Here is a 23,212-nt window from a genome sequence, read left to right as displayed (position 1 = left end):
TCCTTTGCGGTGAAGCCAACTGCCTCCTCGCTCGAAGACGATGAATCATCGGAGTCCACCATCTCCAAGTGCACAAATGCCGGAGTCTTCGCAGCTGAGGCTGAGGACTCAGCACTCTTCCCTGTCCGCTTAGGGCACTTCCTCCAGTAGTGGCCTTTCTCGCCACAATCATTACACGATCTTTCGGCCTTCAGCTTCTCTCGTTCTGGATCAGGCTTCTTCTCGGAAGACTTATCTGATGAAGCCTTCCCTTTGCCCTTGTTGGTATTACGGCCTTTCGACCGTTGGCCAGTTAAGGCCTCCGAACCTCCGCCGTGAGGAGGGTTCGTGAAACGTTCCTCCTGGTCCAAGACCATTGGCACAAGCTCCTCCCAAGTAATGGTGCTGAGCCTGCCACTCGTGATCAACGAAGAATAGAAAGTGGAATACTGACCAGGCAAGTGGGAAAGTAACGTGATGGCCATATCTTCGGACGATATCTCTTTCCCAGCTTGAAGGACTTCCTACTGAAGGGCCTGCAGCTTGTTAATGTGTTCCCGCATCGTCGAAGACTTTGCAGGGTTCATAACCCGCATCTGCACTTCCAGGGATATCCGCTTCATGGGTGATACCCTGTTGTACAAAGAAGCCAAGTGCTCCCATATGCCTCTCGCCAGCGTCATGTGCTTCACATGGTTGATCACCTGCGGTGTGCAATTGAGGAATATAAATGACCGGACCCTGGCGTTGACACGGTCCCACATTTGTGCCTGTGCCTCTCGGTCCTTCCTCGCGGATAAAACCTCCCCTTCCTCAGCTTCCGGCCTTGGCACCCCTTTGATAATAAAATCAGCAAGATCATATGACTCCAGAACTGACTCCATCATGACCTTCCAGATGCCATAATTGGACCCGTCCAACTGCCGATCCACTGGGAACGTGGGAAGAGTCGGAATCTTCACGTGCTTCTCTGCCATCTCGAGTAAATCCGCCATCTCGAAGAGTAACCTGAAAGGGTGGGTGGGTGGGAAAAATCTGAAAATCAGAAAATATGCAAGTGGCTGTCCAGCCCCTCTGCCCGCCTTCCTCTTGCACCTTCACTTCCCGTTCAGCCCGAAACAGTCCACCGATCAGCAACCTGTTGCTCCCCCTCTTGCTCAGAAAAACGCCCAAGATCTGCTAGAGCCTAGGGCTCTGATACCATGTCAGAATATGCAGTGGAAATGATATCCAAACTTGGGTAGACAAGAGCAAGTAGATTGCAGAAAATAATCAGCACAAGAAACACAGAGAGATGTGTGTAAACTCTTCTCTATACACAAGATCCCGGAGATAACTGAATGAGAAAGTGGAGGAGGATGGGGGGGAATATATACAAGCCCATGAGGGCAGTCGGCCAGCTCTGGAAGAGGCCCACGACTCACAAAATGTCCACGACTGCTGAAAAACAGCAGTCGGCCAGCATCTGGTGCCCCACATCTGCTCAGAACAAGTCGGCCAGCACTCAGATAGCCCACGACTGCTACAGATGCAGTCGGCCAGCCTCAGAGTGGTCCTGGCATCACCTGGCAGCCCTCCAGCCACTAGGAAAAAATGGGAAAAATAGGGAAAAAATACGGGGAGTGTGGAAAAATGATATACGGGCGGGCACACCCACAACAGAGGCCCTGGTGTATACAAATAGACAGGAGATGACTTCTAACAGGGGGCTCCACCGGCGGCCTCAACGGGCACTGAGTCTGAATCCTCGTCCATCGGGGTGGGGACCTGCTGGCCGCCTATCCCTGACTGGAGCATAAGTGCGGGTAGGTGCTTGGACGCCAGCCGGAGTCGCCTGTCCGCCAGCCTGTCCGTCAGCCTGTGCTGCCTGCTCGCGTCGGCGACGGTCCCTGCGGGCCGGGCGTTTCCGCCGGCGAACCTCCTGCCATCCGCCAGCCTCCTGGGTCTGCGCGGCATCCTCCGCCGGGGCCTGCTGAGACGAGCCAGGTATGTCCGGTCTCTGAGGTGGATGGCCACCCCTCGGGTCTCGTGCAGGGGGTCCAGAGGCGGCAGAGCGTGAAGGATGAACCCCCTTGCGGGGACAGGCGCGTGCGAGATGGCCCATCTCCCGACAGGTGTAGCACTGGCCGGGGAGGCCCGAATACTCCACGCGCTGTATCAGATGTCCTCCAAAAAGACAAGGGAGGAGGATCGTCTTCGGGAGGGACTCCGGTGACGGAACCACAACACGAATGGCCGGGAGTCCTGCTGCCCGAGCTATCACTGAAGCCGCTGTCTGAGGCGTCTCCACCACCTGCCCGAACGCCTTTCCAATGGATGACAAGAGGGGCAAGTACTCCCTATGGCGTCCAGGAAAGCAGATAGTGATGGGAAAACCTGTCGCGCCTGCTAGCGGGTCAGAAGCGGGGTCGAAACCGTGAGTCCATCGCGCCAGGAACGCCCGGGATGAGCGGAGGGCAATGGGGCTCCGAGCCAGCACCATCTGAGCTGCCTGGGGGGACTCGAAATCCACCTGGTAGTAGCCACGTCCCAAAAAATCGACGCTAACGATCTTGGCAGGCACGCCAACGAGGCTGCCTTGCAGAAGGTCGCGAAGCTCTCTCCGCATCGGACGGCTACCCACTATCTTGCAGACCAAGGAGGAGGCCTCAAGAGCGGATACTGTGGAAACAAACAACTGATGATCTGCAACTGTGAACTCCAGACGGAGACCGGAATCGGCAGGGGCAGTCAGAGCGGCTTCCATGGAGTCCTCCAGAGGGAAAAGGCCAGAAACCGGGGTCACCAACGGGAGGGACACAGCCCTACGAGGAAACGAAGAGGCGGAAGGTTAGAGGATAGCGGGGGCGGAGCGGGGGGGGGGGGGGGGGGGGGGGGGGGGGGGGAGGAGCTAGCGGTGGGGGGAGGGGCGAGACGGAAGGGGAGGAGAGGGAGAGGGCGGGGGGGAAGAGCCGCGCAGCGGAGGAGAAGGCGGGGGGGGGGGTAGAGATGGCGGGGGAGAGAAGCGAGGCGGAGGAGAAGGCGTGGGGGGTAGAGATGGCGGGGGAAGAGGTGGCGGGGGAAGGAAGCGAGGAAGGAGGCGGGGGGGGGGGGGGGGGGGGAAATGGCGGGGGGAGGAAACGAGGAAGGAGGCGGAGGAGGAGAAGGCGGGGGGGGGGGGGGAGAGAAGGCGGGGGAGGATGCGAGGAAGAAGGCGGGGGAGAGAAGGCGGGGGCCGATGCGAGGCAGAAGGCGGGGGAGAGATGGCAAGGAAGGGTACGAGGAAGGAGGCGGGGGAGAGGACGGAGGAGAAGGCGGGGGACAGGCGGGGGGGAGAGGGGGGCGCGACGGCGAGAAGCAGCGGGAGGGGGAGAGGCGGAGCTCGCAGGAGCAGATCACGTCGTTGCAGTCTCGCTATTCTTTGAGTAGCTCCTTGACCTCTCTATCTTGCAAAGACCCCCAAGAACTAATGAGCACTAAGTATCTTAGTGTCACACGAGGTTTCAAAGGAGGTAACCGAAGGAGATGCTTCCCCGAAAACGCATCTAAAAGGATGTTCTCGAGGCACGGCTCTACAGATGGCACAAAGGAGTAAGATCCCCAAAAATGTAGCCACAAACCTGACCAACGGCTGGGCAAAGACACCAAAGAGTAGAATCTAGTTGCTGTGAGGAGTACTCTTGGCAAGAGGAGGAAAAAGGGACCAAGGGAGAGAGTTTTCATGAATTCCGCTACCACTGACTGCCTTGGAAAAGGTGGTAGTGAGAGGATTAGGTACCGCATGCTGTGTTGGGGTAAAGGCATAATGCCCACCCTTATAGTGTGTACAAGCCCATAAGTTATAGTACATAGTACACTTAGTACTTTTAATGTACTAAGTGCACTATGTGTACTAGTGCAATATACATGTGTGATAGGGGAGTCACACACTCATATCATGAGTTGACTTATCCCCACAACTCTCTCTCTCATAGTACACTTAGTACTTTCAATGTACTAAGTGCACTGTGTGTACTAGTGCAATATACATGTGTGATAGGGGAGTCACACACTCATATCATGAGTTGACTTATCCCCACAACTCTCTCTCTCTCTCTCCCTTGTTCTTCTCTGTGTATGTCTCCCACATGAATACTCTAACCTAGCCCTAATTCTTCCTCTCCCATTCAACTGGTATCAGAGCTTAGTGATCCCTCCCTCTTCCCTCTTCTCCTTGATAGCTGAACGAGTTGCTGTAATACATTCAGCTTGTCGGGCAAAGCCACACGCTGCACAGCAGGCACCGGCTCATAAGAGGCAGCACAGCAAAGTGTTGGTGGCCACAAGGCGTAACCCCTTACCGGCAGTGATGGCGAATCTTTTTTTTTCGAGTTGCTTGTGAATAGGCGAAGGTGGCGGCAACTTTGAAGCGCACAGCAGTCGGGCATTTCGTCTGAGGGCCACCATGAGGCCTCTGCCAGCGGGTGAGGATTTCTTCGTGGATGCTTCGCAATGCTGGGGCAATCCGCTTAGGAAGGTAGCAAGCAGGCGTGTGTAGCGCAAGCCACTGATTGAATCGGAGTGCAGCAGCGTCTACGTGCGAATGGGTCTATGAGTCAGCGCACAGGTGGGCGTCCAGTGCTTTGCTCCACGTCACCGCTGACCTGCACTTGCCTCTTGGCGTCGAAGCCAAGAACACGGATGAAGGCGGAGGGGTACACCTTCTTGCACTCGATGATCTATCTCAGCACAGCAGCAGCGTCTGTGCAGCCGTAGGGAAGCTTCCACATGGGCCAGAAGCCATCTTAAGCACGCCTCAAGAGCCCAGCCATCCGTACATCGTACAACTGCAGCAGCAACTGCATCAGCATCAGCATCAGAAGCGCCCGCCCCCCCCCCCCTTTTCTGCATCACGATTTTTGCAGCAGCACCAAATTCAGCAAACCCCCCTTTTCTGCAACGAAAAATTCAGAAATTTACGAGGTACATGCTTCAATTTTTTTTTGGGATTTGCAATTGAGCAGATACAATCATCAATTGAGCAGGTACAGGTGCTGAAATTCTCAATTTTGAGCAAAATTGGCAAAATTGGGTGACATTGGTCACAATCAGGATCAATTTGCAAGAAATTGGATGTCGAAATTTGGGGCTTTTGATGTAATTGTGCAATTAAGCACTCATACATGCTGTATGATGTGAGAAATCGCACATTCGGGCAAAATTGCAGCAAATTGCAGTGAAAATCAAGGGGCTTTTGTGCCGATTGGATTGATTTGCAAAATTGCAGCAAATTGCAGTGCAAATCAAGGGGCTTTTATGCCGATTGGATTGATTTGCATGCAGGCAATCGCATTTGATGCTGTGGATAATGTGTTGATGCCTTACAAGCACTCAATGTGCCTATAAACCAAGGGGCTTTCATGTATTGGATGTATATGTGGCCAGGGGGAAGCATCGCAAAGACTCTGGATGCCTTCATGTGCGTCAATGTACCATGTAGGATCAGAAATTGATCTTAAATCAAGGGGCTTTTCAAGTTCGTATGCTTGTTGAGCTTGGCAAAGCAGCAGGCAAGACTTTTATGCCTTGAATCCTCAGAAATCAGCTTGCAGTCCAGGGGCTTTTGTCCAATTTCTGTTCGGGACTGTTTTATGCAGTGTTCGGGACTGTAACAGTCTGATTTTTACTCATTTGGACAGCCAGGAGAGCATTTATTGCTACTATACCTGCTGGTACAGATTTGGCACAGCTTTGTGCAAGTTTTGGCATGGCTGTACACTGATTTGAGTGAGGAAAAGGTTCAATTTCAGCTGCTGTACTTGCCGGTACAGGTTTGGTACATCATTTGTGAGCAATTGGTACTGTTGTACAGTACTTTGGAAGGGCAACAGAGCACATTTAAGGTGCTGTCCTAAATCTGCAGCAACCAAATTTTGGTGATTTCATCACATAAAGTGGGAGAAAAGTTGCATTTGTGCTTCCGCAGTGGGAGATAAAGCTTGGGAGAATAACTGTGAACACTTTGTGTGCTTTTTTTGTACAGTGTTTGCACATTTTGCAGGGAGTCAGGCACGGACAGGTTGCATATTGCTATGGCAACCACAAGTGAGAGCTCTTCATTGCTTCACATCAAGAAGCTTGAAGGCTCACATAACTATGATATTTGGCAAACCCAGTGCTATAATGTGTTGCTTCAGAAAAAGCAGCACAAGCCTATCAAAGACAGGGGTGTAAAGCCCGCTTCTCTTACTGCTGAAGAGTGGGAAGATATGGATGAGCTGGCAAGATCGACTATCATGTTGTCTGTGTCAGACTCTTTACTTTTCAGCATTCGTGAAGAGAAGACAGCTTGGGGAATGTGGCAGAGATTGCAGGACTTGTATGCCCAGCAAAGTGCCTCAAGCAAAGTGTACTGGTTGAAGAAACTCATAGGTCTTCAGATGAAGGAAGGGGCATCTATGACAACCCATCTAAATGAGTTTAATGGTATTGTCAGCCACGTCATTAATCAAAAGTTGGCAATGGACGATGAGTTCAAAGCCACTTTTCTGTTATGCACTTTGCCAGAGAGTTGGGACACATTCAGGACAGCCACTAGCAATTCGCATGCTATGCTGTCATATGCAGATGTTGAGGGTGCTCTTCTTCAAGAAGAGATGAACAGGAAAAACAACTCTATTGGAAAGTCCAATGCAATGAATGCACGTGGGAGATCCCAGCAAAGGGGAAAAAGCCAAGAAAGGGGAAGGAGCAAGTCTCGCTCCAAAAAGGATTTGGAATGCCATTATTGTGGCAAGAAGGGACACATTAAAAAGCAATGCTACAAATGGAAAAATGATCAAAAAGAAAAGGGAAAAGGCAAAGACAAAGACAAAGATGAAGCCAAAGATGTAAAGCCAAAGGGCAAAAGTGGAGTCAAGATTGAAGAAATCAATGTGTCACATGCAGGTGGCAGTGAGGATGAGGTCCTATTTACGTCTTCACTTGATGCCCATTCACTTCTTACAGGTGGTCATGGTATGCACTCATGGATCATTGATTCAGGTGCCTCCTTTCATGTCACACGTTACAGAGACTGTCAGGTATACTACTGGCAATGAAGGAGTGGTTTATTTGGGTGATAACCATGCATGCAAGATTCTTGGCACAGGTGATGTGAGGCTTGTGTTTTCAGATGGCTCACAGCTTATGCTCCATGATGTCAGGCATGTGCCTGAGATCAAGAAGAACCTGCTTTCTACTGGACAGCTTGATGATGCTGATTATGTTACCACATTTGGTCGTGGAAAGTGGAAGATTAGTAAGGGCTCACTGGTTGTTGCCAGAGGCTCTAAGGTCCACAAGCACTTGAGAGTGTTTGGTTGCGTTGCGTACGTGCACATACGCAGGGACAGGGAAGAGGTATGGACAGGGAAGCCTCCGTCATACAAGCACTTGAGAGTGTTTGGTTGCGTTGCGTACGTGCACATACGCAGGGAAATGCGCACCAAACTTGATCCTAAGTCTCACAAATGCATATTCCTAGGATATGGTGACAGAGGTGAAATGGGGTATAGACTTTGGGATCCCGTGAATAGAAAGATTATACGCAGCAATGATGTCATTTTTGATGAAACATGCATGTATAAGGAGCCTGCAAGGCAACAGGAGCCTGGCAGAGTCATCTTTGATGATGATGGACATCATGAACAACAACCAAGGGCTGTAAATCAGCCATTACAGCAGGAAAACCAGCCCTTAAATGGTGCTGAAAATGGTCCAAATGGACAGCCAGACATGGCAGAAGATATCCCTATGGATATACCACAGTTAGAGGAGATACCGGGCATGATATTTCAGCCTTATGGCATGGAACAGGAGCCACCAATGGGTGATATGCAGGCTGGACAGCAACCTGCAAATGATGGTCATTGGGTACGGAGGTCCACAAGACCCTCCAGAGCCCCTGACAGGTTTGTTCCAGGGGTTGACTACTTGATGCTCACTGACTGTGGGGAGCCCTCATGTTATAAGGAGGCTTTACAGAGGGCAGACAAAGCTCTTTGGGAGCGTGCCATGAAGTCAGAGATGGATTCTCTGCACAAAAATGGAACATGGAAGTTGGTGCCTTTGCCTACAGGCAAGAAGGTTTTGCCATGCAAGTGGGTATACAGGCTCAAAGTTGCACCAGATGCAAAGCCAAGATACAAAGCCAGGTTAGTGGCTAAGGGCTTCAAGCAGGAATATGGTGTGGACTTTGAGATCTTCTCTCCAGTTGTCAAAATGACCACACTTAGAGCTGTGTTAGCTTTGGTTGCACATGATGATCTGGACTTGATTCAGATGGATGTGAAGACTGCTTTTCTTCACGGTGATCTCCATGAGGAGATATATATACAATAGCCAGAGGGTTATACAGTGAGTGGAAAGGAGAAGCTTGTATGCAAGCTGAAAAAGAGTCTTTATGGGCTCAAACAGGCACCAAGGGAATGGTATCATAAATTTGATACATTCATGAAATCCCAGAAATTCAGGAGAAGTGACATAGATCACTGCTTGTACACCAAGAAAGCTTTGGATGGCAGTCTATTGATCCTCATCTTGTATATTGATGATATGTTGATTGCCGGGAAATCTCTTAAAGAGATGGATGCCTTGAAGCAGAGGCTGCATCAAACCTTTGATATGAAGGATTTGGGTGATGCAAATCACATTTTGGGTATGCGGATACTTCGGGACAGAAATCAGCATGTGTTGTATTTGTCTCAGAAGGAATACATTGGCAAAGTTTTGCAGAGGTTCAATATGGACGGGGGGAAGAAGACTAGTACTCCTTTGCCTCCATATGTGAAACTCAGTGTTATGGACAGCCCACAGTCAGATAGTGGCAGGGCTGATATGGCCAAGATTCCGTATGCTTCAGCTTGTGGCAGTCTCATGTATGCCATGGTTGCTAGTAGGCCGGACATTGCATTTGCAGTGGGAGTGGTTTCTAGATACATGGCCAACCCTGGCAAGAAGCATTGGGAAGCAGTGAAAGGTGTCATGAGATACCTGAAGGGCACACAGGATATGTGCATTTGTTTTGGCAAACAGGATGCATGAGTGCATGGTTACACGGATTCGGATTATGCCGGTCATCCAGATAACCGGAAGTCTACTACCGGTTATGTGTTTACATTCACAGGAGGTGCTGTGTCATGGATATCCAGGATGCAGAAGTGCACTGCCTTATCTACTACAGAGGCCGAGTATATTGCAGCCACAGAGGCTTGCAAGGAGGCATTATGGCTATCTCGGTTAGTGGTTGATTTGGGTTATACAGGGGATATTCCATTGTTGCATTGTGACAGTCAGAGTGCCATCCAGTTGGCAAAGAACCCTGTCTTTCATGCAAAGACGAAGCATGTGGATGTGAAGTATCACTTCATCAGAGAGGTGATAGAGAACAAGCAAATTCAGCTTGTTAAGATTCATACCGATGACAACCCGGCTGATCTGTTGACAAAGAGTTTGCCTCCGGAGCGGTTTGCTCATTGCAGACACTTGATGGGCATTGGATGAGGCCATTTTCAGCCTTGATATGGCCTTGTATATTATCATGTACATGCTGATTTTTCTTTTCCTTTACTTAAGAGCACTTTGCCTTTAAGTGGGAGGTTGTTGGGGTAAAGGCATAATGCCCACCCTTATAGTGTGTACAAGCCCATAAGTTATAGTACATAGTACACTTAGTACTTTTAATGTACTAAGTGCACTATGTGTACTAAGTTATAGTACATAGTACACTTAGTACTTTTAATGTACTAAGTGCACACTGTGTACTAGTGCAATATACATGTGTGATAGGGGAGTCACACACTCATATCATGAGTTGACTTATCCCCACAACTCTCTCTCTCTCTCTCCCTTGTTCTTCTCTGTGTATGTCTCCCACATGAATACTCTAACCTAACCCTAATTCTTCCTCTCCCATTCATGCTGTGGATTGAAAAAGAATTGACTTCCATTGAGCAAATACATGGAAATGGATTTAATGGATTGATGCATGGGTAATGGTTGCCAAGGGAATCTGTTCATGAGGCTATGCACCACATGAGATGCATAATGGATAACTCAGATTGCATTCAAAGTTCTTTGGCAAGTGCTTTTGATTCTCATTGATGTTGGAAACACATGCAGTTGATTAATTGGCAACAAAAGTGGCTTATGCAACACTTCGAAGCCAGTTTTGGTCAAATCTCAGAAGTCAATTCAGTCATAAACGCTCCAGAATGAATCTAATTTGATCACATGCTTGGAAAGGCTATGTTGAGAGCTTTCTAGCGAGCCATCAACCTCCTGATTCTGAAACTTTTTGGTGGTCATATTGCCAAAATTCAGCCGCATGGGGTAACCGGACAGAGAGTAAAAGGGATGGACTGATGATTGTATCATTGTGTACCCCATTCCATTACCTCTCCAACAAGCTAAAGACATCACAAATCGGACTTTTGGTGAAGCAGATACGACCAATTTGGTGTCGTGGATTCAAAAAAACAGACAGTAAACAGAGCTTCATTTGTGGAAGATCTTTATATATTTGTGAAGCCTATCTCAAGAGCTTCGTAAGGAACTATTGGACACTACCATCAGAGATCATTTGCTTGGTTTTGTATATTTGCTATGCCGAAAGATACAAGAAAGACCCCTCTTTTGCCATCATTTGGGAAAAAGGCAATGGCAAATATAGAAGATGAGCATGCAAATGATGCATCATTGGACAACACACAAGGAGACAATGTCAATTTGAAGGCTCAAAGTGAGACGACATATATGGAACAAGTTCAAGTGGATGTCAACGAGGATGTTGCAAATGTGCCTAAATGTCAATTGAGCAATGACATGCAATATTTGGCAATGATGTTTAATGGTGGACAATTTTTCTAATTTACAAAAGACTATGATGGAGAGTTTCCAACTCAATCAAATAGGGATGCTTAAAGAGATCAAAGGTGAATTTTCTTCACTTGGAGAAAAGATTGAGAGAAGTACTCATGTGGAAGAAAGGAAGAAAATGCACATTGGTGGGCCTTCAAAACAACCCAATGGCAACTTGAAGTCAGCCAGTACTACCATGCTTATGGATGCTGATGAAGATGCCTATGCCACTGAAGACAATCATGGGAGAACCAACATCCACGATGGAGATTTGGATCCTTTTCCATGATAAGACATACCATGGATAGCATTGTATCACTTTGGTCTCATAGACCCATTGAAGACATTTAATATAACTTTCTTTCTTGGCTCATTCACCATGAACATACAACAAGGGTTTATGTCATTTATGCATGGTGAGAAGATGGTTACCTTGAGAGCTTTATGTGGATCAAAGATGGTTTTGATTAATGCCATGCAACTCAAGAGGGGGATGAGAAAGATGGGCCGTAACATGCAGCGGAAGTATTCGTATTCGAGGATCTTGTCACACAAATGCTCACACCGTCTTCCGTATCCTGAGTTTCGTGAGTTTAGCAATCCACTTTAAGACTTCAAACTTTAAAGAGATATGAGAGAGAGAGAGATGAGAACTGTACACCGTATGGGGTCCCGATTACCCACTAAAGGGCCCCCTATCCCGTTACCGAGATAGTATTTGCTTTATTATCTTTAAAGAGATTGACTTGTGTGATTGATGATAAGCCAAACGCAAGACCTCTAAAGACCAAGTGTTGGGCTGAACTGTACACTGCTGTAGAAACACCAAAGATCTCCAATCTCGAGCCTATGCACTCTTCCCAATGGAATGAGGGAGGGATGCAAAGCTAGGGCTGAGAGAGGGGCTGTTTGGGACTGTTCTAGACTAAGTATGAATGTTGTAAATGAATATGAATGCTGCGTTTTACCTTCACCAAGTGGCTCAAACAAAACGATGATACGATGAATGCTGAAAACTGTATGGATGCAGAAAACACAAGGTTTACTGATGGCTGAATGCTGAGAACTGCTCGGTTTGCTGATGGAGGACTGAATGCACAAGCGTTGATGCTCCTCTAGCTGTAGGATGACACGCTTCTCCAAAACGCATAGGGTTGAAGTGAATGCAAGGCTGAAGACTGATGCGTCTCAATGCTGACTATTGAATATGATTGAATGAATGAATGGTTATGCAAGAACTCTATTTATATGGACACAAGGGGCCAGTTGGCTGGCTACTAAGCTGGCCGACTGCTCATGCCCAACATAAATGCATAAATGATGTGAAAAATGCTGAAAATGATGGGAAAAATACAAGAAGAATCCTAGTAAATGTCCTGATAAATACTAGATGATATCTGGGGTGTTTGCCATGGTCTAGATGCAATGGATGAGTGATGTGCAATATGCAGAATGCTTTCTGATGCAAACCCTAAGGTTTCTACTGACTGTATATGCATGAATGCGTCTCTTTAAGTGGGTTAAGGGACTTAGACTAACTGATTGACTTGCTATGGCTAAGAATGACCTACGTAGCTCGCGCCTGACTTATCCTAGAGTAAGGCTTAAAATGGGATCATGGCATACGACAAATATCATCCTGAATGGAACTAATATTGTACAATGTTGCACTGATGATGATGAGCCAATTTGTCACCATGCACTACAATGCAGAGTGCATGTGACATGGGCAAAATCTTTATATTACAGCTTTGTAATGATGAAAGCAATGAAGAAGATAAGAAGGTTTCACATAAGGATATGGTAAAGCTTCTAGAGGAGTACAAGGATGTATTCGACATGCCAAAGCGACTACCACCAAAGAGAAAAGTAGATCATGCTATCGAGTTGGAGCCGAATGCGAAGGTTGTCAATAAACCTTCATATAGGCTTTCCAAGGTGGAGAAAGATGAAGTGGCTAAACAAGTGCAAGGGTTGATTGACATGGAATGGGTCAAGCCAAGCTAGTCTCCATTTGCTTCTTTCATTCTACTTGTGAAGAAGAAAGATGGCACTTTTCGCATGTGTGGGGATTTTAGGGATGTAAACGAGATTATAGTTAATAACCGTTACCCTATTCCAAGGATTGATAATCTCCTTGATGAACTCAAATTCTTCTCGCGAAGATTCATTTGAGATCGAGATACCATCAAATTAGAATGGAGGGGATGAAATCAAAACAGCATTTAGGACAAAGAGATGTCTATTTCACTACATGATGATACCTTTTGCTTTATGCAATACAAACTGACAAGGTGATGACCCAACAACAGATCCATATTAAAGAGCCATGGACTCATCCATTGAGGACCAGCAAGGTCAATCAACCAGATCCATGCCCGATTTGATGTGATGCTACACTCTAGAACTCACGAGGAACTCTTAATTGTCAATAATCCCCAGCACCATAGCCAAATTTTAGTGTACCTGTAGCAGACATTGCTGCCCAACACACTAGGGTTTGTGACACCACACTATGTCACTAATTCACTATGTGACAGTATGCCTCCAAAATTTCTACTTGGCTAGGGAGACGTGAGGCTACACTACCCTGATCCACTATGCATTAACACAACTCTTGACAAGATACTGTGCTTGACGTGCACAAAAGAGATAGTGACAACCAGCAATTGGCAAGATGACACTTCAATAGATTGCTTGAAAGAGAAGAGACGTACACACAGTACGGAAACAAATGAAGAACAAGAACAATTGCATTGATTCACTAAAATTAATCGGTCCCCTCAGCTGTCCCAAGATTTCGTGAGTAGGAGTACCATGTGGCCATAAAGTGCCCGGCACTAAATGAGGAGTGTGATTCCAATGCAACCTACCATTGATTGCCAATATTAGTGGCATGCCACCCACTTGTTGATGGTGTGCTAGTGGCGGTCCTGCAAGGTAAGAGATAGACCCAGTAAACACCACCAAACGCAGTAACCAATGGAGAGGTTGGTTGTAGGTAGGTAATTCCATCAATGGATCACCAGCTAGGAGTGCCACTTGTCACTCTAACAGCTGGACGGCTGGCACTTGTCGGCTGGACAATTTTCAACTGAACAGCTGTCAACTGTCAACTGAACACCCGTCAACTGGACCCTTGGCCGTCAGCCGAACACATGTCAAGGCAGTTTGGCCGGCTAAAGGTAAAAGTGTAGGTGGCATCTCCTAGAATCAAGCCACACATAATTTGATATAGGGAGGTGGAGATAATGAAGGGAGGTGGAGTGAATCATGGAGAGTAGGCGTGTACTTTTGGAGTGCTCACTCTCCACCTTTGTATTATGCATCTTTGTGCTAATAGAGCTATGTGATTACTTTGTGGACACCTTGTGTCAAGCTCCGTTATGCTTGTTCTCAAGAGTGTTTAACTCTTTGATAAGTGTTGCTTTATGTTTCATTAATCTTTGCTTAAGGTGCATCATCTGAGTGTGTGTGTGGCTTAGCCATCCATGAATCACCTTCGATTGGATCAGTGCTAGTTAGCAGTTCACAATGTTGTGTTTTTAGGTAAGTCCATGTTGCCCAAGACATGAGACTATAATTGGCACACGTGTCAACTAGTGCTAGTCTGGTTACAATGTGGTCCTTTTGCGGAGACTCAAGCTCAATTAGGGTTAGTTTAATGGTAACATGAAGCTGCCATTGGCTCTTACTTTTGCTCATGTGCACAATCATCAAGATCAATTACTCAGGCATGGCTTGGATCAGTCATAAATACTGTCATCTGATTGATAACACGCGCATGCACAAGCTCACACATACACACGGCTTGCAAACACTGTATACCACACTTTCATGTTTTTGTCTTTCTGAACATGTTCCACAGATTGTCTGAAGGAGTACCGACTAATTCTTACGAGCTGCTGCATTTTCTACCTGACAAGTCTTTGAAGAGGAGAGAGGTTCTAACTGTACTCACTCTGTAGGGCAGGTCATCGATTTGTTGCAAGTAGAGAGTTTTGAGAACAAAGCAACAGGGAGGTTAGACCAAATGGATGAGAACCACCACAGCAGCTAACGAAGCGCCACAACAATAGGAGAGGCCTGCATGTAGCTGGACTAACCATGAGACATATAAGTGCTAGGGGTGGGTAGAAGGCAAGGGAAAAGCCCGCATATCAGTACTAACTGAAAGAAACCACACAAAGAATGGCTAGTTCTATAAAGATTTGTTTAGTTGCTAAAAATGCACCTCATGGCACCAACTTCGATAATTTCGATCAATAAGAGCAAGGACCCGGCCAGTTTCATCTTTCACAGAGAAGGTCCAACTCCAAAATCCAGGATTCTCCATAGCCGCAAACTGCTTTTTGCTGCAAAGAACACAGTTATAGGTTAGTACCCAGCTCCCACACACCCAGTACAACCATAGAAAAGAAATCATACCCTAGATAAAGGTCACAGATTCGCTTCCACGGATGCCATCGACTTTTAACAAACCCGATAACCTAATATGATGTACTCCTAATGTTAGCAATTTGATTATGCTCATAGTCCAAAAAAAGAGCTCAAAAATAGTCACCTAGGGTACCTTTCCATCCACCTCAGCAAAGATGGTGCTGTTGAAAAACCAAACTGGCCTCCTCACCTGGCAAGGAATCAATAACATTATTGACATTGCCATTTTCTTACCGAGACTCTCAAGGACCAAAGGAATGCTTATTGTCATGCAGAAAAAGGAAAAGAAGCCATTCACCATAAACAAAATTCTACCAGCTCTATCCATCACTGTGGCGTTGAAGGAGCGCCTTGAACGTAGAAGCTGCCACAGATATAATGCTGCATATCAAAATCTCTCGCCCTCTCTCTCTCTCTCTCTCTCTCTCTCTCTCTCTTTCTTTCTTTCTTTCTTTCTTTCTTTCTTTCTCAGTATATCCATGGTATCATTGTATCTTTACGGTCTTGGGATCTTTTGCAGACGTTAATATCTCTCTGTCTCTCTATGTGCCCGCCGCCACCTGCTCCCGCCCTCTCTTTGTGCGCAATAACCTGCTCCTGCCCTCTCACCGCTGCCACCCTGCTCTCGCCCTCTCCCTGTGCGCAGTAATGCAGAATCTCTCTCTCTCTCTCTCTCTCTCTCTCTCTCTCTCTCTCTCTCTCTCTCTCTCTTGGGTTAGGCGATCAGCTTCCACATTTACATATGGGCAGGAGATTGTGGAGTATACAGATGCATATACATATCTTGGGGTAGTATTCAGTGGGCCAGTGTTTTCAATGAGGAGAGCAGCAGAGACTAGATTGACTAGAGCACATGCAGCCCTGGGTGGTTTGGAGAGGATGTGTTCGCAAGTTCAGTTTCAGGAACCTCGAACGAAACTCTGGCTTTTTGACACTCTAGTGACATCAGCTATGCTTTATGGAGTGCAGATATGGGGACCTTCAGTGGGCCATCACAGCGTAGGCGGGTGGAGAGGTATGGAGAGGCCTTTGGTATCTATGATTGCTAGGCTTATTAGAGCCAAGGCTGTGGTACCTCATGAGATTATTCGAGCAGAGCTGGCGGCTGCCCCTCTGGTGATTGAGGCTCTTACGAGATCAGTTTCCTACATACATGGCTTGTGGGATCTCCCCCGAGACAGATATGCACGCCTCGCCCTGGAGTCCTCCCGACAGTTAGCTTTACAGGGAGACACGGCTTGTTGGTATGGACAGATGACATCTTGGTTCCAGGCACATGGTTTTAGCATGGACAGATTGCCTCCCTTCCAGTATTCTCTGGAGGCACCCTCTCTCACTCTTACACGGACAGAGATTACCAGACTCATCCGTCAGGATTTAGTTCAGCTGGACATTAGGAGGACATGGATACAGCCAACTGAGGAGCTGGGCACGAAGATGGCTTTCTACAGAGAGCATTTTCTTCAGCTCACAGCAGATGGTTTTGTGATCAGACCCAGTTACATGGATGTACACTTGTCTCATGCAGTACGATGTGCTATTGGTCAGATTCGCACATCCTCACACCAGCTTGAGATTGAGATTGACCGATATAGAGGTATACCAGCTGAGGCCAGGATATGCCGAGTATGCCATGGGGAGCCAGAGACAGAGCTGCATTATATATGCCATTGTACTGCATACTATGAGATACGTGGTCGTTTCCACTGTTTATTCAGAGAGGGTTTTGGACCACTTTCCAAAGTCATGGGGTACCAGGACCAGAGGTGTTTGGGATTGTTCTTGCTTGAGCTGCGGAGACATAGAGATAGCCTGCTTAGGCGCACAGAGAGCCAAACTCAGAGGCACATTACAGACTTCTTTAGTCCGGCCATCACTGCGCCAGATGGACCACAGCAGCAGCAGGACATGGATACCGCCCACACCAGGGGTACACTGATTGATCGTGCGATTGAGCTTGGGTGGTCCAGACGCCCACGACTACGGAGGAGGGCATCCCAGCATAGACGGAGGTTGCAGCGGCAGATTCGGATTATTCTTGCGAGGCATGCGAGACACCCAGTCAGGGTGCTGACCACAGAGGATATTGAGGAGATCCGCCAGTGTCCAATGGGGCACATATTATGAGATGGAGGTACCTCCATAGTGTACCTTCCAGTTTCAGTTTCATTTTCTAGGTGCCAGTAGTATCATCTTTTTTTTTTTCATTTTCTGGGTTTTTTTATCCAGACATTGTATCAGATCCACCATGATGTAACTTTTGGTCTCATAGGTCATTATGGCCTTTTGAAGACGTTAATATAACATTTCATTTCATTTCATTTCTCTCTCTCTCTCCCCCCCCAGTATGGTACAGGATGGAGCTAGCTAGGTTGCATATCATGATTGTATACTCCATGCATATAGCTTTGCATTCTCCTAGTAGTAGCGCTCCATCCCCTACACACCCAGATTCAGCTTTTTTTGTTCAGTACTTTTCATTTTGTTGGGATGACAGAGGATACCCCATACAGGTACTCCGATTTGTCTCATAGGCCGAGTTCGGTCTTTTGGAAGACATTAATAAAATCTTTCTTTCTGCGCCTGCCACCGCCACTCTGCTCCCGCCCTCTCTCTGTGCGCCCGCCGCCACCGCCCTGCTCTCACCCTCTCCCTGTGCGCGATAATGCAGAATGTCCCTACATCGGACCAATGGTTGAACCCTCAACCAGAAGCCACTCCCACCCTTACCCCATCGCACATCGGGCCGGTTCCCGTCTTCTCCCGTGTCATTGACCACAGCTTGAGTAGGGTGACTGTGACAATGGTGCTCCCTCTTGAAGACAGAGTGAACAAGATCGAAGAAAAGGCTCAGAAGGCCCTTTCAAACCAAAAGAAACTGATAGACAGGACATTGAACCAGCATCAAAAGGAGATTCATGCTGTCAGGACTGAGATTCAGGGCAAAAAGGAAATGTACAAACAGCTGCAAGCTGAGATGCGATGAGAGATGGAAGTCTGGAAGGACGTATGCCTGGCTGCATGCATGGAGAAATGTATGGAATTATGCAAGGAAGAGATGCACAAGCATGGCAAAGACGAAGGAGAAATAGCTACACAAGAAGCCATTGCTCTAGTGATTGCCCAGTTACGAGACGCCAATGCCAAACTTGAGGCGGAAATAGAGAAGGCTAAGAAGGCAATCACAACAGCGATTTAAGAGGCCAAATCAGGATTGCGGGAGGAGCATGCAGGCCTCTGAAACAACATGGAAGCAACCAAAGAAGAGGTTGGAAAAATGTCCAAATGGGTTGAGGTTGTGAAAAAGAAAAAAACAGTCCACACCCCAAATGCCACATCCATCATGACGGCCACGCTTGAGGAAGAGAAGCGTCGCCAATCTAGGGCTCTACATGTGCGAGTAACAGGCTTGCAAGCGGGCAACTCACCAAAAGAGGACGGTCAAACTTTATGTAGACAGATGGGCCTCACTAACACACCTTTTGTAGATGCTTGGTGAGGACTTGACAAGGGAGAGGCCTCTCCTCCTCAAGTTCAAAGATACAGAGTCCCGTCTGGCTTTCTTGAAGAAGAGGGCAACCCTCCGAACCACCAAAATATACCTTGGAGATGACCTCACCCCCCTACATGTGGAACACAGGAAAGCCGGGATGGTTCAGGTTATGGAAGCCCGCAAGGCAGGAAAATGGGCCATTTATCGTGATGACAGAGTCATCATCACGGATAAATGCCCCACATGATGCTGCGGGGCCTATGAGACCATAGATGCATTGAGGATGGGAGTATGGAATTGCAATGGAACTCTATGGTCAGACACAGGAGGCTTCACAGAGACATACACAAATAGGGATATTATCTTCTACACAGAAACGCATCAAAGTCCTAAGAGAGGGCTACCGAGAGTGGAGGGTTATACATGGGAATCAGCTTTCAGACGACAAACACGCACCACTAGGGGAGTGCTTGGCTCGGGAGGAGTGGCATGCTTGTTTTGCCCTCATTTGACAAGCATGCTCACAATGGTTAGACACGATGAGGAGGCTCGTTTTATGTGGATGCGATTAGCCAGGCCTGGCTTAAGAGTGATGCATATTGCAGTATGCTACTTCCCACCAGAGAAATCAGAATATGCATGCAAGTTAACAGAGAAAGGGGAGACTCCCTATGCGCCATTATTTGCAGACATTGCAGAGTTCTCCCATCAAGGAGAGGTCCTCCTATTAGGAGACTTTAATGCACGGACAAAAGGGGAACAAGTTCAGACATATGACTTCCAAGGAGATGCCATTATGTTGTCAGAAATTGACTTGGCTGAGATGGGCCTCCAGAGGGCCAACCAAGATATGGGGAATGAAACATCATATGGTAGACACTTCTTGGAGATAGGGGCTATGCATGAGCTGGTTATATATAATGGGTTGTCCAGATGGCTGCAGTCGGACAGCCTTACATATTTTCCACATGGGGGAGGGACTAGTACAGTGGATTACCTCATGGGATCTCCCGCTCTTATTCCACACATCTCAGATTTCACCATCCCTCCTCCCCCCATACTAGCTGACCACGCATTACTTTCTTTCACAATCTCATGCCCCATCTAACCACCCACACCCACACCCCCTCTCACCACCTTCACCCGGATTCGTTTCCATCATGATCTTGACCACATCTATGAGGACCACTTCTCCCGCCACATTTCAGCTCTCGACTTATCCCTCCCTATCTCCACCATCACATCCCAACTTTCCTCCATCATCCATGACTCCACCCACGCCAGCTTCCCCTACACCACATGCTCCACATCAAGTTTGCCAATGGAATCCCAACCCCAAAATGGATGGTATGATGAAGTATGCAAAACCACCAAGCTTCACCTCTTACGCGAGAGAGAACATGGGCTGACTTCAGCACATAAGATGCAACACATCTTCCGTACATTCACTTGCGGAAAGAAACGAGCATTTCTCACCAGACAAGAACAAGAGTTATACCAGCTCTTTTTGAGCGAGGACAGCTCAGAAGCTTGGCACATTCTGGAAGAAAAAAGAGCACCTACACCTATCACAGATCCTAGCCTTTGGGAAGCCTATGCACGACAGATGCATGATGTGCCAAACCAGCCTATACCACAAATGTCACACATCCCTAGGCCTACATCATCTTATCTCTTTAATTCCCCCAGTGTCACTAGGGCTCTTAAAAAGCTGCATAATGGGAGAGCAAAAGATCATGAGGATCTACGCACAGAACATTTTGTCCACGGGCACCACGTATTGACTCCCATTCTTGCCAATCTTTTTAACAGAGCACTCTGTGAAGCCTGGACTACCAACACCATTGTCCCCATCCGCAAAGCAGGAGATCCCACGGACCCCAAGTAACTATAGGAATATCATGATTGGTCACACAATGGCCAAAATCTATGGCGTAGTTCTAGAGGACATGATGAGCTCTATGGCAAAAAGGATGGGAAACAGAGCATCAGGCCAGGCAGGCTTCAGGAGAAACTTTTCCATGCTAGACCATATCTTTACTTTACGGGCTATCATAGAGGCGGCGAGGTCCTCAAAGAGACATGTGTATTGCTGCTTTGTGGATTTCCGCAAAGCCTTTCACTCCGTCCCTCAACTCATCCTATAGGACGCTTGCATGAGCTCCAGTTCTCACATGCGATGATATGGGGTGTGATGGCACTATATGAGGCAGTACTCGGCCGAGTACATGCACCCATTGGGACCTCGGGAAATATATGTAGCACTATTGGGGTTAAGCAGGGCTGCCCACTCTCACCTACACTCTTTGGCCTATACATTGATGAGATCGCAGTATTTGTGGATAGTTTCAGAGGTAGAGGTTCACCATTGGCTCAGACAGCCAGTGCTCTCTGGGCGCGGAGGTGTCTATATAGCTCTCTGCACTCATCATCATACCACTGATTCTGGGGAATGCTCCCAGATCTATCTGTGTGTGCAATGTGTGTATGGTGGGGGACGCTGCGGGTGGCGGCCGTATGTAGTAGAGATGACAGCTAGGTGGTGAGTGTGTCTAGAGGTGACAGGGGATCGATCTGGAATACCCTGTCATATACATGATGCTCATATATGTCTGCCAAGTCATGGGTGAAGTAGAAAGTTGTATGTGATGCCTATGTGGGCTGTGTGGGTGCTAGTGTGGAACTCGCTAGTGACAGTAAGAGGTACGTGTGATCCGCACCAATAGGACCAGGGGATGGTGAAAGATGTCACTGCCTGTGTGGTCTCCATGGACCCCATGATGTAGTCCACTGTGCTACCCCCCCCTTTGATCGTGGAAAGCATGTCCGTATTTCTGGCAGCGCAAGCAGGCTAGCACAGCAGCTCTAGGCGTAGCACAGGGGGTGCGCAGCACAAGCAGGGCAGCTCGGGCGGGGATAGGCGTAGCACAGCGCGAACAGGCCAACGCCAGGCGCAGCACAGCCAGGGTGCGCAGCGCGAGCAGGGCAGGACCACCAGCGCCTAGCACGAGCACAGAGAGAGAGAGAGAGAGAGAGAGAGAGAGAGAGAGAGAGAGAGAGAGAGAGAGAGACTAAAATCTGTAGCTCTTCCCTTGGCTGTAAACCTTCAGCCTGTGGATGATCTGTTCTTGACCTTCAATCTTCACCTTTGCTTTAGGCTCCCTTTGGTTGTCCTCACCCTTGGAGTTCTTCAGCACTTTGTGAATTATGAGATGCCCATTATAGTCGCAAATCTGCGGGTCAGTTTTCTCTAGAAGGCGGTCAGCCTGCTAAATATTCACACGGCCTGTTTATATGCCATATTCTAGGCGCCTTTCACATGGACTAGCCGTCCTGCTTTTCATATGCTGGCTGCTAGCCTACCTTTGTTGTCCAGGCTGCCTGGGTGCTGGCCGACAGGCTGGTCAAGGCCGTGTGGGCTGGCCGACTTGGCCCCTAGCCCATCTAGGCCTGGCCACCTTGCTGCCCAGGCCCTCCAGGCTTGGCCGACAGCATGCCAAGCCATATGGTGGCTGTTGGGCTTGGCCATGGGCCCCCTTGGCCCCTAGGGTGGCCCACAAAGGCTACCCCCTTTGTAGGCAAGGGTCTTAAACCCTTTTTGGGGTGGCACATGCAACTACATGTTCTACTTAGGCGCCTAGCATCTAGCTTCAAGCCGAACACCTAGAGCACCTCTCATCATTCCAGAGGGTGACTCACATAACGGACTCGCACTCATTCATGTGCGGGACTTGCACACCTGACCAAGACCATTTGTATGGGACTTGTACACCTAACCTTGGACGCTTAGAGTGGAACCTTGGCTAACTCGCCCCGAACTGGGGCTCACAAGGGACCAATTTCCACTCCAGGTCCTGCACTTGCTTGTACAAATATGTCAACGTGGCATCGAAGTGCGGGATGCACGTGACATTGTGCTTCCTGCACTAGGGCACTTCCTATTTCCACATCTGAAACACCCACAAAGATATGAAAGATAAAGTCAAAGTTAGGCTGCTGAAGTATGGGTGTAGAAGCCAACATTTTCTTCAAATTCTGAAATGCTTCCTAAAACCCTACTCTGTATCCTTCATAGTCGAGCAATACAAAGGTGTAGCCACATCAACCAAAAATCTCATGAATCTACTATGCCATTTGATTTTCCCTAGGAATCTAGCTAATTCCTTGGCATTCCCTGGTGCTTGCAGCTTTACAATAGCTTCCACCTTTGGTAACTCCGTTGGGACAAAAGGAGTTTCACAAAACACTTGACCATTAATGCAATTAAAAACTTAAAAAATTTTGGCCACAACCTTAAACATATGCCTCTTGATTCCATAAAACTATAAAAGAGAGATGCGCACATCTGACACCACATAGAGGAAGGACTAGGCCGACCCCTCCTAGAGTATTTTATTATCCAAGAAGAAAAATATCATGTACAAGCTTTGAGGGCCTTACTCT

General features: G+C 47.8%; 1 protein-coding gene across 8 annotated transcripts in view; it reads right to left on the bottom strand.

Moving 5' to 3' along the window:
* Positions 1-23,212, bottom strand: part of LOC147615868 (phospholipid scramblase family protein C343.06c-like) — a 143,051-nt gene that overhangs the window by 97,341 nt on the left and 22,498 nt on the right. For 7 of the 8 annotated variants that reach the window (XR_015262652.1, XR_015262651.1, XR_015262650.1 and 4 more), the window contains 4 exons: positions 15,575-15,640; positions 15,410-15,466; positions 15,265-15,326; positions 15,071-15,191 (listed from right to left, as the gene is read on the bottom strand). Coding sequence is in view for 3 of the 8 variants with exons in the window: in XM_086778488.1 (XP_086634614.1) it covers positions 15,071-15,191; positions 15,265-15,326; positions 15,410-15,466; positions 15,575-15,640 (306 nt within the window). In the remaining 5 variants the exon portion in view is untranslated. Of the gene's footprint in view, positions 1-14,797; positions 14,933-15,070; positions 15,192-15,264; positions 15,327-15,409; positions 15,467-15,574; positions 15,641-23,212 lie in introns of all 8 variants that reach the window. The other variant, XR_015262654.1, reaches the window with a different exon arrangement.

The sequence above is a fragment of the Cibotium barometz genome, chromosome 39, assembly GCF_041138505.1.
Source record: "Cibotium barometz isolate CiBa-2024 chromosome 39, ASM4113850v1, whole genome shotgun sequence".
Taxonomy (NCBI): Eukaryota; Viridiplantae; Streptophyta; class Polypodiopsida; order Cyatheales; family Cibotiaceae; genus Cibotium; species Cibotium barometz.
This window is presented reverse-complemented; position numbering and strand designations above follow the sequence as displayed.